General features: G+C 43.1%; 1 protein-coding gene across 1 annotated transcript in view; it reads left to right on the top strand.

Moving 5' to 3' along the window:
• MICAL3 (microtubule associated monooxygenase, calponin and LIM domain containing 3) overlaps window positions 1-16,806 on the top strand; it is a 168,421-nt gene extending 151,615 nt beyond the window's left edge. The window contains exons 41-43 of the mRNA XM_056508446.1: window positions 10,760-10,859; window positions 11,782-11,855; window positions 11,940-16,806. Of these exons, the coding sequence (XP_056364421.1) occupies window positions 10,760-10,859; window positions 11,782-11,855; window positions 11,940-12,124 (359 nt within the window). The 3' untranslated portion in view covers window positions 12,125-16,806. The remainder of the gene's footprint in view (window positions 1-10,759; window positions 10,860-11,781; window positions 11,856-11,939) is intronic.
• The last annotated feature ends 1,914 nt before the right edge of the window (window positions 16,807-18,720 follow it).

Below are 18,720 nucleotides of genomic sequence, written 5' to 3'. Positions count from 1 at the left end.
GTATGGCTGAAACTCCTGCTGACACTAACCCTGCTGACACTCCTCCCCACCCTCCCTTCACCTACTTCTCCCATCCTTGGCTCACAAACGAGAAGAAACAGCCCTTGCACATGACTGATGATAGCAGAACCCCTTTTCCAGCTCAGGAACAGGAGATCCTGGCATGTTTCACAAACCATGTGTAAGGCTCCCTCTTCTGTTTTTCACAGTGCTGGTTTTTTGTTCTAAATTTGCTTACTGTTTTTACTCCAGCCACCTTCCCTGCTAGCAGTAGAAGGTCATTCTGGTTTTTTACTTCTCCTTTGAGAAGTCCGTCTCTATCACTGTTGTTTTCTTTAGGAAAATATTTTAAGGGGACAGCAAGAGCAAACAGCACTGTCAAGGATTAGTCATGCTATTGCCTCTGTCTTGCCCTTCTGAGGCTTGTTTTTTTCTTCCAAAAAATCCAGAGTGCGTTGTTGATCTAACAAAACAAAAATGCTCCCTCAAGGGACTTTGAAAACACTTGCAGATGACAGATATGTCTTCTTTCTTGTTTTGTCTTACTGTAAGGTTAGAAGAGAACCTGCTTTTAAGAGTTCCAGTCATTTTTGCTGGAATCCAGTTTGCATCATTACACAGCTATTAAGCTCCTTGCTGTGTTATTGCTTTAATATTCATTTAGTGCAAAACACACATTACAGTGTTTAGTTCTCATTTTCACTTAAGAATCTGGTCATCACTCTATACCATGGTTCTGCCCTTGCTTTAATTGTTACTTCCTTAGTCCCTTAGTAGGTGATTAACTTCTGGGTTGCAAATGACATTTGATTAGCATTTGCCTATCTTGAAAATTAAAATTTCCCTTGCTAGTTTAACCACCCAAAGTCTATTCTTAGGAAGTGAACATGTCTGTCTGTCAGCAGATCCAAGAGAAAGCAAACTCTGCTCAGTTGCCTTGTTATCTGAGGGTCTTATTTAGTTTACCTTTCAGAGTAAAAAGTTGCTTGATCTAAGCTTTGTTTTTTTGAGGGACCGTATGGCAGACCAGCTCTGCAGAGGGAAAGGTCCACATGCTCTAGGGCTGATCCAAGATACATCCCTGGAAGTCTTCCCTGGTTTCATTGTGTTGTGTATTTGATCCTCCAAATATAATCTTGCCTGGGCTTTTAACAGCCATTTTTTTTCCTGCTCCATGGAGGCTGTCCCACATAGTATCCACCTGTACCTACCTGTTGTGAATTACTCGTGGCACAATAGACTTTTATTGAAGAACACACACCCGAGTTCAGAATATCCACCCAAGTGCAAGTTTCAGAATGGAAGGCTTTCCTCCTGAGTAGATCTAATTGTTGCCCAGTTCTCCTGTGCTAATTTTGATGTGATAGTCCTCTGCTAGCCCTGTGCTTCATTCACTGTTCAGTCCCTCTGGCATTCTTTCCTGGGCTATCTCCTGCAGAGAGACTTTGAAACCCTCTTCCTGGTTTTATCCACCAGGGCTGGCCCATACTCATATCTGCATAGAGTAGGAGCTGTAAAAGGGTTGATGCTGAGTTACACTTAACAGATCCTTCTCCCTGTTTAATGCTATCTCCACTACACCTCTCCCTCCTCCTGCCTCTGCTCCTAATGCCTCTTTAGAGACAGCGATCCCATCGAAATCACTTGTAGTGCCTTTAAGAAAAGCTAAATCATCTTCACTTAAAGGGACACTGTCACTTTAAAAAAATGTGCTGTGCTGCAGAAAATCTTAATTGGAAATGGAGTTTACTGTTTATCTCTTTGTGTGTTTGCTTTTCCGTTTCTCTGAGCTCAGTCATCTCAGAGTGGTCATTTTTGAACAGGCTGCTTTTATTTATATGGTGACTCAGTCACATAGGCTTCCAACACTCAGAGGCAATTTTCTTGGATATTTTTAAAACAGTTGATACATCTTAAAACTCTCAAATTTCTGCTCATCTCAAAATCACCGTTTCCAAAACAAATTTTAAAACCACTATATTTGGCAGTATCCCTTTAAATGCAATGAGCCAGTATAGCCTGGAGTATGTGGCTTTATAGTATTATTTTGTTGCCTCTGTAATTTGCTTTATATTTGCTTTTGGGCCTGCCAGAACACTTCTGCCAGAAGGGATACATTGCTCTGGTGATACTTGTCAGCTCAAGTGGCAGATACAGAGCACATCTTCAAGATTAACATGTCTGTGCAGGATGCTGCATCTGAGTGGAGTGCTGTTAAAATCCCTGGAGGTCCTGCTGAGCACTGCAGGCAGCTTGGATGCTGTTAATTATTATATCAGCAACCCGTGTCTCTGAGGCATGGCCATGGCTCTGGTCATGCAGTCATAAAATATTAACAAAAATGGCAAAGCAGTTTGGAAAGTTATCTGCAAACTGGTAATATTTACAACTTCTGCAAGGGGGGGTGATAACTTCTGACATCCTGGTCAACTTCCAGTGTGTAGGATTCCAGATTGCTATCTCAACTCCGTTGCTCTGCTTAGATGTCATAATCCTCTCTTCCTGTTCTGAAATGTTTTGTACTGTTGCTGTAATGCAGATGTTTCATTTCATGCTACAGATGGTCACATTTCAATTCTGAGTAATTATTCCTGTGTGTATATTGTGTGCGTGGTGTGGTTAGAAGAACATTACAAAGATTGTAAAAGCAACTGAAATTAAGGCTTTATATTGTATTGATATATCAAGAGATTTATAACCTTCAGATCCACCACAGAGAGCTGTCTCATGTCCTTATGGGAAAATTGGTTGCAACACTAGGTTGTCATCTTCTGGATCCTTATGGAGAGGAAATGGGACACAATCAGTGGATTTTATGGATGTTTATTGGCAGCAGTGGAATAGTGAGACTTGAAAATAGGGATTCTGAGCCAGGCAGTGGAGGGGTGCCCTGGTCTGGTGGATATATACTCTTTGTCCTTTTGTTCCCTCTTTTGAGACAGTCCTTGTCCTGATCCTGTCTTATTTCATCCAGAGCTCCTTACCCCACTTTCATTTTCATTCTCAGGCATTTAATTTTAATCCTGCCTTCTTGACAAAGAAATCCTAGCATTCTACCCTTCAGACCTCCTATTCCTCTCCATTAGCTACTCCTGGTCTTGCCTTCCCACTGACAAAGTCTCCATGGAATAAATCCCAGCCTTTGGACTTGTTCCAAAATTTTTGGTCTCTGCTGCCTCTTTTGCCCAGCATTATTTGTCTGTAAATTTTAGGTCCTGCCTTCTTGTCAGATCTGCCTTCTCCTTTCATCCCTTGCCCTTGTTTCCCCTCTCCTTTTTCCATTCCCCATGAGTCACCTTGCCTCCTTAGTCCCAGCCTCAATTCCTCCTAACCCACCAGCTCCTTGTGTGTCTCTGGAAAGTACCTCCATGGTTTCCTCAGCGTTCAAGTGAGCAGCTTCCTTTTCCTGGCACCAGCAGGGAATCATCAAATAAACAGCCACACATGCCCATCTTGCTTTTTTCTTGGCTGGGGTATGCCAAGAGAGGCAAGAAGGATGTAGGGAAGAGAGCTGGTATGTTTGATAGTGTCATGTTCTCCCTTCTTGACAAGAGCCTTAGGCAGTTTCATCTTTTTTTTAATTTATTTAAAACATTTGAGTTTACTATGTCCTTTGAAGTCTTGCAGGTCTAACTCTGCAAGGCTGGAGTCTGATACAGTCGAGTGGGATCAGTCCTATTTCTTGTGATTGGCAAACACAGCTCTTCTGGAAGGGGAGTGGAGTTGTAAGATAAACATTGTTTTCAGAGCCTGCAGCTGTTTTTGACCCTGAAGTGAATCGGTAACTTGTTTTCTTTGCTGTAAATTTTGAGCAGGAAACAACACTTGATAAGCAGAACTTGTTAAGTACCAGTACTTGTTAGGCAATTGCCATTCACCTGCTTCTTTCAAACAACAGTCTTGGGAGACAGGGTCAGTGCAGGGCTGTATTCATTCTGAGTGAATATCAAGTGCCTCAAGGTCGAGTGGAAGCAGAAGACTTCTGTGGAGTCACTTGTGTGTGTGTGCTGCTCCAACCATTGCTTTCCCCATTTTTTTTCCTTCCCTTCCCTGCCTTTCCCCCACCCTCTTCTGCTGGATAAATAAAAGTAGTTCAGATTGCATGACAATCCAGTGCTCTGTGAGTTTTCCCCAGGTTTCTTCTAGTGATTGTGCTGTAAAGGATATTGAGTTTGACCCAGATTTAATAAACTGTGACGTGCTTGCAGGACATTTGTCAAAATCCTTGTTCTCAGCCTGCATTTCTGTGGATGCTGTTCTCCAGGAGTTAGCTTTCTGTATCCTTGGTTTTTAACAACGCTGCTGTTGAGCAACTTCACCAAATAGTAAAGTTAGAATGCTTTGTTTTTCAGTACTTGGATTTCTGACCATAACCTGATTTTTTTTTTTTTTAAGGGTGGAAAAGAGGACATTTACTGTGATCAGTGCTGTTTGACTTACTGACTTTTGGACTGATCCGTATTTTAAGCACTGATTTAAAATCAAAGCTTTTAGTATTCCTGATAAATAAGGGATGAAGTTTATTAGTGAATAAATTTCTAAAGTGTCATGCTTTTAGCATGTGAGGGTGAGTGCCACAGAACTGAGATTGGCCTCAGAGCTGGATTTCCTGTTTGGTGTTGCTGTTTTCCAAACCACCACAATTAGTCAACAATATAAAAATCTAAGTCTTTGGATGCAAAGCTCACAAAGGATGTGATCCCACCTAGTCTGTGGTGCATCTGTGCAAGTAAATTTAACTTGCAACAACTCACCACTTGTCAGCAATCATCACAGCTCTCATATCAAAAAGCAGGGGCAAATAGAGAAGGGAATCAGTGTGAGCTGTATCTTGGGGATAATGGAGTCTGCCACCCCAAATTTTGTGCTGTGCTTTCTTCATCATGATCAATAATTTTGACCACTGTGCTTTTGATTGTGAAGAAGTGTTATGGAGCTAGAGAGGAAAAACACAAAACCAGTCTGAAGAATTGCTCTTTAATCAACAGGTAAATAAAGATTAGAAAAGAATGCAACAGTCCAATGTAATTTCTGTAACAAAGAACAATGTACAGGGAAAATGAAGGTATATTTTCATAGTGGCTATACAATTTCTGGTCCTTGTTTTTAAGCTATGGTATTTATTCTTGACCTGGCTCTTGGTTTCCACCACTGTAACAAAATCTGCAATCTCTCAAAAGTACTGTGACAAACAATGTCATTGTTGTGGCTTTTTTACATAGAAGCAAGGTAATTCCAGTCACTTTATTGATGGGATGTGTCTGGTGGGCAAGGCAGAGCTTCTGCCTCTTGAGAATGTTCAGTGTGCTCAGGAACTGGGGCACACTCATTTCCTGCCTCCAAACCATGCTCTGGCTTGCCAGCAGCTTGTACTGCTGAGCTCTGCTGCCAAGGCTTTTCACAAAAAACCACTTGGCTTGTGGCACTGAAAGGGAGCAACTCGTGACTAATACAGTCTGTTGGCAGCTTTATGCTTCTGGTCAAAAAAAGGCAATTTTCTGTCCAGAGGCTATAGCCACACCTTAAACTTGCTGGCAGCTCAGGAGGAACCTAAGAAGGGAATGCTCATAGAAATGGTTTTTCTCTTGCCCCTCAGCTCCTTCCAAACAAGCTGCTTCAGCAAGTGTTGCTGCTGCCAGCTGCTCTTTCCATGTTGTGGGTGAAGACCTGTGTCAGTATATTTTTGTGGTGAAGGAGACTTAAACAGAAAGGAGGGGGTTGGGTTTGTTGAGGTTTCTTTAATTTACACAACAAATGGGTTTTTCCCTATCTGGCACTGGCTCCACATCCAGAAAAATTGTGATGATCCTATTTATAATTTAATGAGACTAAGAAGTGGTGATTTATCTTCTCTAAACAATGCAATAATAAGAGTAATAGTAATAATTACTGTAGGATTAGTAATGGCTTCTGGAGCAATAAGCCAATAAATAAGCTTTAGAGAACCACAGGAAGTAAGTTTTCAGGTTGCACTTTGCTCTTGCTGTTAAAGACCTCCAATACATAAGGAAGACTTTTAAAGCCTTGCTAATCATCCTGCTTTGGACAGAAGTTGTTTCCAAAGTAATTGCAATGATCATGACCTGTATTCACGGATGTAATTAACTGTAATTTACATCTAGAGTATCTGGAAAGGATCTTAATTGCAAAGGTTATGTTTATTATCTTACTGAAAAAATATGTTGACTTTTCTAGTAGCAGGACTAGTGTAGACACCATGGACTTTGTCACTTGATTCAAGGACAACTTTTCTTTAAACAAGAGTGGGAAGATAACTAAGGAAGGAAAATACAGTTGTGGGGAGTGAGCTCTGTATTAGTCAGGTGCTGTGTGATCCCTGGGGCTTTTTACTGGAGACCAAGGATGGTCTTTCCATGGATGGACACTCTCCTAGTGTCCTCTCGCTTACTGATAACAAAAGTTTGTAGCTTGTGGCCATTTCACAATGAGATGAATCATGTTTTCACATACTGGGTATTTATTTTCAGCTCAGATATTGGAAACTTTAAGTTCCTCACCAAGTCTCTCTGTCCATGGCTTGAAATGTATCAAATCCTTCAGCCCCAGTTCTGAATGAAATCTCAAACCCTGAAAGAAGTTAATTTTTCCATACATTTAAATCTCCATCTCCCTGACCACCCTCAAAATAGTGGTTAGACCAAATTAAAGCATTAAAGCTTTTAGCTGAAAGAATTAATTTTTAGTAAGATGGGATAGGAAATAAAAAATATTTAACAAATATCATACACTAAATGCTCTGCTTTGTGTGCAAGCATATTCTTCACCTGTACCTTTGTGGTTTGGGGTTTTTCTTGTTTGTTTTGCTTTTGTAACCTGATCTGTGAAATGGTGGTTATAGGAAAAAAGCCTTAGTGTTTTTCTATTTTAAATGAAGAAGTTGGAAAATTCAGAACAGCTGTAATTAATGTTCTGGTACTTGATCTCAACTATTGTTGGTACAATGCTTTATTTGTAACTGTCCTATGGCCAGCTGTGGCACCTCTCCTAATGTTGCCCCTTCCTGCTTCCAGTACAGAGGTTTCTTCTTCTGAGAAAGCTGTGCTGCTCAGTCACGAGCTTTGAAGCTGGTGTGCTCTCCCTCTTGCTCCAGTGTGTCCTCCATGTGCTGGTCTAGTTCTGTGATGGTCCCTTCTAAAGCCTTCCCACTTCACTGGTACTCTGATTTTGTAGAACTTTCTCTGAACCACCAACATCAAACTCTGCTGACTTCTGCAAAATGAGTGTTATTCCTACCATACTGTTGTTGTGGAGTTTATGCCTTTTCCCAACACAGAAATGCCTCCTCTTTATAAATGCAGTTGTGCCCTGAGATCAGTAAGTGTTCCATTCTGGTAGCTCTGATGTTTCAGTTCATCATCTCTCTGGTGCATGTTCTCCTGTAACTATTAGTGATACATGTTACTGCCTACTATTTATCTCTGTAATGTCAAGTACCACTGAAAAGCGAATTCTTGGTGTTAAAACAGCTGAACCTTTTGAGAGATGAGAAATGTTTGTCCTTCACTGGCTGATAGAAAAGATGATAAAGATTCAGTAAGTCACTAAGGACTTGTAATCTTTAAAATGCTTTGTGGAATGAGAACACCAAGGGAGAGCTTTGAATTTATTGTTTTAACTCTGCGAAGTCCTCAGTTGGTCATTGCCCCTGCAGACCCTGATGTGAATCACTTTATCCCTGTAAAAGCCTTTTCCCCTCTAAGCACAACAATCCAGTGGGGTACATGTGTACTCACCACACTTGACACAGCAGATCCTGGCACGCTGGTTCCATGGTAATCAGATTCTCCCTGTGATGTTCCCTGTCTGAAAACATTCTATTCCATTACAAAAGACACTTTTACCATCAGTGGATGCTGCCACGGTGATAAGAGCACGGTCCTGATAGAGCTTAAGGTAGGGTGGCTGCATGCAGGCGAGTCTTACTGTAACCCTGCTTGAAATCTGACATTGATCAGCAGAAGTTAAATATAAGTCTCTACTCGTCCTGACATCTGGGTCACAAACCTTTCAAAGACCTTGCACGGGAAAACTGTACATTAGGAAAAGTGCAGTAACAGTAACCTCCTGCCTGGTATTTGTACAGCTCAGTAACAGTTCACTAGCACTTCAGTCTACCTCTTACCTGTTATCTGTGCTTATCAGGGACATTATTCATCTGTAGACTGTATCCCTTGTTTCTGCTTCTCCATTTCTTGTATTTTTTCTTTTCTTTTCTTCTTGTGTTTCCTTTCTTTCTCACTCTTACGCTTTTTGTCCTTTGCTTGTCTTTTATTTCACCCCTTTCCTCCTCTTCCTTTTCCACTTCCAACTTCCTCTTCCTCTCCTGCCTCTTCCTCTTCCTCGTTTGGTCCTATTGAAGTTGAGCCCAATGCCGGGACACCACGTCGTAGACCTCTCTCCTTCTGCCCTTGCTGTGCCCATGAAGGTAACGTAACCTCACACACCCCGTGTCCTCCCTGCCCACAGCTGGGTTGTCATAGCAGCACTAGTCAGCTAGTGACCAAGGCCCCCAGCCCTTTTCTTGCTGTGTCCCCAAACCAGCCTTGTGTGTAGCTATCTGGTAACCAGCTTTTCTGAGCCTGTGGCAAGCTGTTAAAGGTACAGTATCCCTTTTGCTAGTCCCAGCTGTGCAAGAGAAGGTGCAGTGACTGGGAGGGACAATGGGCAGCAGCTGTGGGACCAGAAGTGTCACACTCAAAAGTTTCTGTTTTCATTTGGTGGCTTCAATTTCTCTACTCCTCCTGAAAGATGTTTGGAAGGTGGGGTAAGGGATGGCAATCTGTTTCCTTAATTAATAATGGCCTTTTAATTAGCATATAGGGCTTAAAGGAATACTGTGTCTTTATGAGGACTGATTTGAAAAACATCCTTGAACTTTAAAAACCAACAGACCTTAAGTTAGACTAGCCTTTCCTTCATCTGTCTTGCTGAGTGCATTCTTTAACTATCCCAAATGGAGTTTGCTGTAGAGTTTCCATTGCCAAGGCATGGGGAAGGGGTTGTTTTATGTGTGTTCATGGTGTAATTTTGCTAACCACTTACCTGCTTTCCATGGTGCTCCCTCACATCAGTTGTCAGTGCTCCCTTTCCAATCCTCCCATTATTCCTGTACTCATTGGCTGTTTCAAAATACTTACTTATTTCATAGGTCGGTAGCATTGTGTTTTTGGCTTTTTTCTTAGAGGCATTTGTTTTCTCTACATCCTGGCATCGGAAAGGAAGGGGAGACTTCCCAGTGTTTTCATGGCGCCACAGCACTGGACATCTGCATGCACAGTCTCCCTTTCCTGTCGCCACGTGGGCATATTGTGCAGAGATGCTCAGAAAGGAATGCTTGGAACTGAGCAACACACTGGGATAAAGTCCACAGAGCCAGGGGCTCTTAGAGTGGGACAACCGATTCTGGTACTCCCCCAGGGGCTGGTATGACACAGACAGGTGAAAGGCAGCCCAAGCTGCAGCTTACTAGGGGTTGTAGGCTCTCCCTTGTGTAACTGCAGGGCAGCATTTCTCTGGCATACTGGGGGTGAGGCAGGGCACGGGTCTGAGTTAAGTAGCCATTAATGTTTTTGTGATGTGTCTGTGTCGTAGAGTTTAAACAGTAAGGTTGCTGCTCGATTATTTTAGCAATAGATGGACTGTTTGAGAGCATTTGTTCTTGATGTAGAATGTGTGCATCCATAATAACAAGCAGAGACAGGGATGTTAGTTGCCTTGGGATGCTAGGTCACGTGCAGCAGTCCAAAAGTGCTGTCGAGCTTGATTTGAGGCCTTGCTCCTGCTTCTACTTCCACATAGGCAGAAATATTGCCACTGGCCTTGATGGGGTCTGATGTAAATCACATCATTCAGATGCAGGTGGTTCAGTGTGGAATAAGTGGCCCAGACCAAGAGCTTGCCAGGAGGAGCCTCCTTGGTAAGCTCTTGTGTTTGCTAAATATCAACAGAAGGCTTTGGGAACAGCATTCTGCATTTATTCCACATGACTCCTGACAGGCACAACAGTCATCAGTGGACTACTGAATATGTTTAGGAGTTCATCCTAAAATAAAAGGACCAGCCAAGGGTTCTGTATTAGGTGGTCAAGGCCCAAGGTTTCTTTATTCTTGTTTCATATTAGCAAATGTGTCTGGAGGTTCCTTTTCTTTCTAGCTCTGGTATGCAGTACAGTAGAAGTAGTTTCCGTGTTAACTGTGCAGGGGGATCTTCAAGATGAATAGAAATGTGGGGCTAGGAGGAGCAGTCAGAAAAGATTTACTTAACTGTTGAAAAAAGAGGAGATAAGATGTTACTTTTGGCTAGTAAAAGAGCAACTTGAGGACATGGAATTGAAGAAAATGAAGGTAAAACAATGGAGTGGCAACTGAATCCTTTTCTGATGAGCATATGTTTAAGTAGCTGGCATGCGCATCTATAAAATTCTCCTAATGAAAGGAAAAGTTAAATACTCATAGGAATTTGGGCTTTCTGCAGTAAGAGTGAGGAAGAAACAAGTAATCACAAGAATATCAGAAACAAAACAAAACAAGTAGGCTCCAAAGAGAAGAAAATCCTTTTGGAGGTGACTTCCACTCAAGTGAGTGCTGTAGGCAAACTGAACGGACCCGGCTTGGGAGTGCTCTGGCAGCATCTTGCTCGGCTTTCTTTGCACATTGTGCCCTATTGTTGTTTTTGCAGTTTGGGCTTGTAAGGATTGCAGGGCATTACCTGAAAATTTACCAGGTTTCTTTCTTGGCAGGCATGGGTAAGAAGGATGACCCCAGGCTGATGCAGGAGTGGTTCAAGCTGGTGCAGGAGAAGAATGCCTTGGTTCGCTACGAGTCTGAACTGATGATATTGTGAGTGAATGTGGAAAAAATGGGGATTTTGTTATAAATAGTAGTGGAAAATCTGTCAGTATTGTCTTCCCTGTAGGGCCAGGAGTTTGGCAGCCTCTTAGGATAGGAATCCAACTACATTTTAGAGAAGTGGTAGAAGAAGGAATAATAATGGTAAGGGATGAAAGTTCCAATTATTTGTGCACATGCAGAAGTACAGGTATGCGAGCCCTTCTCATGCTGTTCTTGTATAAAAGAGATCCTGTTTTTGAGCTGTGCAGAAATAATGTGGGACTCCTGGTTTTGGTAGTGTCTTCTAAGCATAGACAAAAGCATTTAATTCAGTCACCTTTGCTATGTGGCCCTCTTTTCTACCTGTAGTGGGACCCCAGTGCCTCTCATGTGGGCTCAGATGGTAAAGATGTTTTCATGTTAATGAAATTGGATTTTTTTTTTTTTCTGTTCCCATTGTGCAAATTCACTGAAATTCATTTTGGAGCGTGTCAGCTCACCTAAGCAATGTGGAAGCTGATGGCCTTAGAGGCAGAAAAGTCCTAATGTGGTGTTTGCAATGGCCTGACATGTCATTAAGTAGTAAATACTTAGTTAATAAGTAACTTTGGTTTTTGAGTGGGAAGTAGCAGGGGATACGTAGAGGCATTGCAGATCTATTTGCTCTTTGACTCCACTCTATATTTAGTTTGCTCCACTTTTGGCATTGCATTTCTAGCTGAAGGCAAAGAACCTGAAATGCTAAAAGCGCAATGAAATCTTTTAAAAATACAGTTCTATATCTTAAGTTATTTAAGGGTTGTTCCAAACAAGACTGGTAAAATGCACAGCAGATATCTAGGGAGGGAGCAGAAACTGAGAATGAATATGAAGCAATGTGTGCAGTACTTTAATACACCTGTAACGTGGATTTCTGCTCTTTTCCTTTCAGTGCTCGGGAGCTAGAACTGGAAGACAGGCAGAGTCGACTGCAGCAGGAGCTCCGTGAGAGGATGGCAGTAGAAGGTGAGAGCAAAAGGGAATATTTCATGGATTGCATGTGTGCATTTCTAGCCTTGTGTATGCTGATAGTTTTTGATATCTCTGTAGATCATCTGAAGACAGATGAGGAGCTCTCAGAGGAGAAGAGGATCCTGAATGAAATGCTTGAAGTAGTGGAGCAGAGAGATTCCCTTGTGGCTCTCCTTGAGGAGCAGCGGCTTCGAGAAAAAGAAGAAGACAAGGACCTGGAGGCAGTCATGCTTTCCAAAGGCTTTAGCTTAAACTGGTCCTGAGCTTAACACGTTTACCTCTGCTGGTCTGTGCTGTCCAGTTGGCCTACCCTGAGTTTGCCAGAGTTACATGGATAGGAAGAAGTTGAAGGGGAAACCTCCGAAGGGTCCAACAGCATGCAGGGATTTGGTTTGAAGCACTCAAAAGCCTTTTGATAAGTGTGTTGGTTCCAGAAGCTTAAGTTTCACATGTCTACAAGCCAAGTTGAAGAAGTGAGTTGAGACTGTGGAGTCTCCTTGAGGTCCTGTACGATGGGCCATATTTTGTGTGTGTGGTAGGAGGGAGGGGGGTATAATCCATGTGTGGGGAAGGAGGTTAAGGGAAGAGGTACCCTTAACTACATTGGATTTAAGGCAGTCCATTCCTTTCCCGTTTTTACTACACCAGTTCTAATAAAAGGGAGGGAAGTTGCAACCCTTCCTGAAAAACCACAGCAACCTGTAGCAGTGGAGTCAGCTGTCCAAGAGAGCTCCAGAAGCCCAGGGCAACACCTTCTTTGCTTTAGTCTTCCTCCCCACCAAAGAAACGTGCAGTTGATCCTTATGCATGGATATGAAGAAATACAAGACAGAGAAGATACTGCAATGTGTGATGGAACTCTTTGCCTCTTGGTTTTTGGAGAGAATTGGGCATCAGTGTACTCTTTCCCTGCCTTAGCCTCCTAAATCTTCTTGTGGGGAACAAGGGGAGCAGAAGAGAGAGGGAAGATGCCCATCTGCTTTGCTACACACTGGAGAGACAGCTACTGCTGGCCTTAGTCTTCATGGCCACAGCTCAGAGGCTGGTGGGCTTCCTTGTTTTGTTTTTGTGACTGTTTTGACACTGGAAAATTCTGCTGTGGGACAGTGGTAAGTGTGTGCTGGGGCAGGGGTGTTCCCAGGCAGCATTCCCTGGTTATTTGGCCCCTAAGAGGGAGAAGCCCTTAAGTGACCGAACCACCATTAAGACTTTTCAGTGTTTTTATTTTTTTTTTTCCTCTGTATTTTGTTTTTGCACATTGGAAACAAAGCTTAAGACCTGCCTGGGCCCTCAGTCACTTTGACCCTTTTATGTCAATTAACTTATTTTTTTAATACTTGAAAGAAGATTCATTTTTGTATCTTTTAGGAAAAAAATGGACGAGTGATGGGTGTGTGTGCCTGCTGCATCCTACAACTTCCACTTCAGAATTACTGGACGTTGTTACCTGTGGCTATTTATTAGTGTTCTTATTAATAATTTGATTGTTACACATATTTGATTGTGGAGGGAGTGTTTTTACTCTGTTAGAGAAAGACACTACTGCGGATTAGTCCCTGCTTCACAGCAAGGGCAGCCTTTATGTGCCCATGGATGCGTCCTGCCCAAGGAGTTTTCCTCTATGAAAAAATCCTGTGCACTCATGGAGTTTAAGAATCTATTTGTGTTCTTAGCGTCCTTTTCTTCCACATCCCAGATTCTCTCTTTTGGACTAACAAACCTGTATTTATTTAAATTTTACATTTTTATAACAAGAAAGCCAAAAGTGTGAGGTAGAAATATCCCATATGTCTCTTCCTCACTGAAAGAGGGGATCCTCACAGTGCTGATACAGTTCGAGGGATTTCCATGAAAACAAAAATAGCACATTTCCTGCTGCATCTATTGGAAGAAGCTCCTTTTGGCCCAGTTAGTGAATCTGCTGCTTTTGAGCCAGGAGGGTCCTGACTGTAACCACATGACAACTGATGAGCAGGATATGCACTGAGCAGCTCAGCACCATTCCCTGTGGGACAGACTCCCTGGGTAAAGCGTGTCCTTAAACTATCCTGCAGAGCTGAAACAGCACCATGCACTGGGGATGCGTCCCATCCATCACCTGATGTGTCCAGAGGGTTTCCCTCCTTGGGATGCTGACTGTGTTCTTTTCCTGTTAAAGAAGTACCAAGCCTGCTTTGTGACATCTTTGAGAACGTGTCCCATTCCCAAGCACATTTGTACAGAGCACTGACTCTTCCAGCTTGAGTTGACACTGCCGGTGCGAGGCCCCCAGCAGGGCTGAACATCCTCCAGTCTTTGGCCCCAGCACAGAAGTTTGCATGGTTTCTTGCTGTTGGCTCTCTACCTCCTTCAGAGGGGTCTCCTGTAAGCCAAGGTCTGTGAATTCACCTCTGACTTGGGTAGGAGTGTCCACGGGGACTGTGAGCAGTGCCGGTTGCTAACTGTGGAAACGTGTTTTCCACCCAAAGTGTTCTCCCTTTATTCCACCTAGTGTTTTATGCTAAGGCATTGCAAATTAAATCCAGATACTCGTGAAACCAAGCAGACAGACAGGCAGCTGCAGTGCTGCTTCATAACTATGTGTGTTTAGCAAGTGGTACCTGCCATACCAGCATCCTGGAGTGTTGGTTTTACCAGCAGGATGTCCAACAAACAGAATTCCCTCCTGTTTGCTGGTGCAGGGCCTGCTGCCCGAGTCAAATAGGCAATGGTAGTTTACACAGTCTGCATTTGAGGGGGCCAGTGGAAACTGGAGTGCAGGAAGAGGGAAGAAAGATAGAAAGTTTACTGTAAATTGACTTGTGCAGAGAATTGACCTCAGTTTACTTTACAGTGCTCTGGGTATATGGACCACATCTAACTTGTAACAAAAGGTCATTGAATGTGAGCTGTAGAACAGAAAAAAGTCCTGAAGAAGAAACATCAGATGGTTTCATTTCCCTTTCATGCTGGGGGACATTGGCCAGATCTTTGCAATGCTGAAGGAGTGAGGTCACTTGAGGATGTAATACCTTATTGCACAGAAAACCCACATATCCTAACCCTAAACACTTTGGGTTGTGCTGAAGGCCTCCAGCAGTGAGAATGAAAGCGAAGAGCTAACATGGCCTCACAGATTGATTAAAAATACACAAAAGGGAATGTTAAAAGGCCTTTTTATATCAAAATGGTTGTAAAAGGCACAACTTGTTATTTGCTGTTCAGTTGCACTTTAAGAATATGACTTGCATATCAGATAGTGGGTTTTTTTACTCTGAATATTTTTAATTCAAATTTTGTATTTTTAAAGCTGAAGAAGGCTCTTGTGAGCACAAGATTCCTTATTTGTATCTGAATCCGAGCAGGATGTTCTAGCTCTTGGCGCTGCCCGACGCAGCAGCAGTGACTCAGCCCTGTGCATTCAATGACGTGTGTCCATCTCCATGTGAGGAGAGCCAAGGGACCCCCAGCTCCCCCCAGAGACGTGGGCACGCAAAGGTGGGTGGCTGTGCCCAGGTGACGTGGTCCTGACCCGGGGCTGGCTGCTTCATCCTGGCAGCAGGTGGGAAGAGAGGGCACAGTGTTCCAATGGGCACACTGAGGATGGGGCAAGCACTTCAGCCCCCTTTGGGGAAAGGAGGAGAACACCAACTCCTGGAAGGAAACTCCTAGGAGGCAAATGGAGATGGGGGAGTTAGGACTGCCCGAACAACTAATCTGCTGTTTTCACAGTACCTTTTTTTTAAACTGTTCTGTTCCTTTTAACCATATTCTCATTAAAAGTCACAACCAGCTGTAAAATTCTGAGCTTCAGAGAACTAATGTGTGGGGAGATGACAAGACATTTCAGCTCCAACTTTCAGACATATTCCTTTTTTCAGTTAACCAATACTCCCTGGTCTCACTAGGGCATGTTATAAACTGCATTGCTGAACATATTTTAGAGCAAACCGCAAGTTTTAAAAGTCTGCCCTTCTCTCTCCGTCTCTGCATTTTCTGTAAATATTTGTTTGTATGTAAAGGCACCAGTGGATCCTTGGGGTGCTCCCACGGTCAAGAATCTGAGTTTTGTGCAATGCCTAGGCCTCTGTTAGAACACGGTGCTTGCGTAGAGCTAGTCACCACATTTGTGTGCACTCTGGTGGTTTTAATATTTTTATACATCCTAATCCTGAATGTTATGAAATATTCTAAGTGGTCTAGACAGCATGATCTAGAGCAGCCAGCAGTTCCCTTTTGTGAGCAGCTACACCTTGTTTGGTTAACATTCTTCTAAAATGAGTTTTCCATTAAGTGTTTACACCACACACCAGTGGATTGAGAGAGGTGTTGCATTGTAAAATCTCCTGCATACAAACTGAAAAGCTGCAATGGGAATTTCAGTTGTCACTGTCTGCAAGGAAGAGAGCTCTAAATACTACAAACCAGCCTGTATATAGTTCACAGAGAAAGAGATCGCTGGCTGTTGACCTTTGCAGAGTAACAGAGATGAGAAGCTTTCCAAAAGTTCCTGCTTTTGGATTGTTCAAGGACTGCTTGGCAGGTACTAGGCAGGGTAGCAGGCAGATGAGGATGTCACTGAAAGCGGGTGTGAAGGGGAGGATGCCATGTTCTGATGGCATTGCAGTAATTTAAATACTCTGTATCTGTGGGTGCATGCGTGTGTGTGTGAAGTCTAATCCAGGCAAAGGGAGTTTGCTTTGGCGTCTTCCCTTTTGTATGAACGTGAACTCTGATATTCAGATTGTTCAAGGCTCTTACGGTTGGCATGTATGGAGCGTTAACAGAAAAGCAATTACCCTACCTGTACAAAACCAACTCTGTTCCAGCCTGTTTTCTTCTATTTGGTTGTGTTTTATCGTTTGTTTTTATGCACACTTGCTTCATTGGTGTTGAGATTTTAGCACCTCAGATGGCCAACTGAACTAAAAAAAAAAAAAAAAATAAAGTCATTAATTATTTTTTATTTTTTTGTTGGTGGCGCTATAGTTTCTTTCCTCCGTTGTGACTTCCTTGGTTGATGATTGATGAGAACCTGAGAGGAGGTGATCTAGAGATAAATCTGGGTGTTAAAGGGCATTGTTTCAATTTCTTTTTCCTGGCTCATTCTCAGCCACTGAATGAATTATCCAATGCAAAGAAATCAGTGATACGCCCCCACTACATGTACATATTCTACATTGTTTCTTCAGATTCTTAGTGAAGAGAAATTACAATAAATAGCCAAGAAGAAATGAAGGTAGTCTAAATTAGGTTGTAGAAACTAGGATTTCATTTTTGTAGCTGAAGCTCACTTCCTCAGACTGGAGTGCTAGCCTGAACATCTGATGCTGGTGTAGCAGGATTCAGTAAATTAATGGCAGAATGACATTCTGAACAGAGTCAGCCTCTGTGCTGCCTTTTTTTTTTTTTTCTGTGAAGAAGTTTTGCACAGGATGTTGGGGGAAATCCCAGCCGGGGAAATCCCAAACAATGTGTTTTATTTTCTTCTGCCTACCTCAACCATTTTCGAAAACAAAGGATAAATCCTGGTGTTCCTATGGTGGCGTGATGAAAGGAAACCTATCAGCGAAGCAAGAGGGATGGCAGGCCTGGGATTTCCCCTTGCCTGGAGGCTGGGCCAGCAGGAGGAGGCAGGAATGACAGCACTGGGATGTGGGACACGGATGGTTGGCTCGCATCCGCAGCTTAGGAGACCAATCTTGCAACACTTCATCATGGCTTTTTAATTTACACTGCTAATTTGTTAGTTCTCAATCCCAATCAGGGACAAAGACGTACTGCTGTTTTATAAACTGGATGGAACAACAGATCTAGGAAGAACTTTATCTGTTGCTAGCTTGGGCAAGACTTATGCTGGCCCTCCAAGATGAGTACTCCTGCACAGATTAGCTGCATGTGTCTAAGAAATTGCACCAGGAAAAGGCCCTCTAACGAGTAAACCCCACCCCAGAAGCCCAGCCTGGTGGCAGCTGTTTTCCTTTTCCCTTGATAATGACAGTAGCTTTCAGAATGCCACCTTTCCACAGGTGGCATTCCATGCCCAGAAGCTGCCTTGCCCACCCTGCATTGCTCCCCTTGGCACAGAACCACAACCCCTCCCCAGCTCGATGCCTTCCCTGCAGAGGTGAGGAAGAGCACGGAATAACTGAGGTGGGAGCGTGAATGTTCCCTCTGCTCTCGAAAGCACAAGAGGAAGATTGACTCATTCAGAAGTATGCAGAGCCTCTTTCTGGCAGCAGCAGATATATTTTATCTTACACAGCCCTCCTGACTGTACTCGGCCTGGCTGAAGACAATGAATGTAAGTTGTCAGGAAAAATAACTAAGGGACAGTCACGCCTACAACCCCCTGCCATTCTGGCTTCCCTCATGTTTTATCGGGCCTTTTTTGAAAAGTCCTCACCATCAGTGCTGTGACAGCAATTAGCAATTACATTTTCAAGTCCCACATATTGGAGAATGCAACCCTACTCCTTTAAGGATTCTACCTGGCTACACATCTCTTAAGAATTCCAGCAGGTCCTGACTGTACCTTCCTGCTGTAAATCCTCAGCATCAGCAGCAATGGAGCAGTCACCAGAAGAACCACCTAGGTGGCAATGGGTGAAAGTAACAGTGCTGACATGTGGCTGCATCTCCTGAGGCCACAGGGAAGAAGGGGCCTCATGCTTCATTTTATAGATATTGCTTGAGGGATACGATGAAGAGTTGCCTCTTTCCTTAGCCTGCATCCTTTTACACAGCACTCAAAAAAAGGAACAAAAAATCCCCCTGCTCTAGAAACCTGCTCTGGAAAAAGTGCTGTGTTGCCTTGGCACCTTGGGAACAGTGTGAATGCCTGCAGATACCAGGAAAGTAGATAAACTGGTATTTCCTA

Source organism: Oenanthe melanoleuca, chromosome 1A, assembly GCF_029582105.1.
Source record: "Oenanthe melanoleuca isolate GR-GAL-2019-014 chromosome 1A, OMel1.0, whole genome shotgun sequence".
NCBI lineage: Eukaryota > Metazoa > Chordata > Aves > Passeriformes > Muscicapidae > Oenanthe > Oenanthe melanoleuca.
Note: the sequence above shows the minus strand (reverse complement) of the source record. Positions and strands in the feature narration are given on the sequence as shown.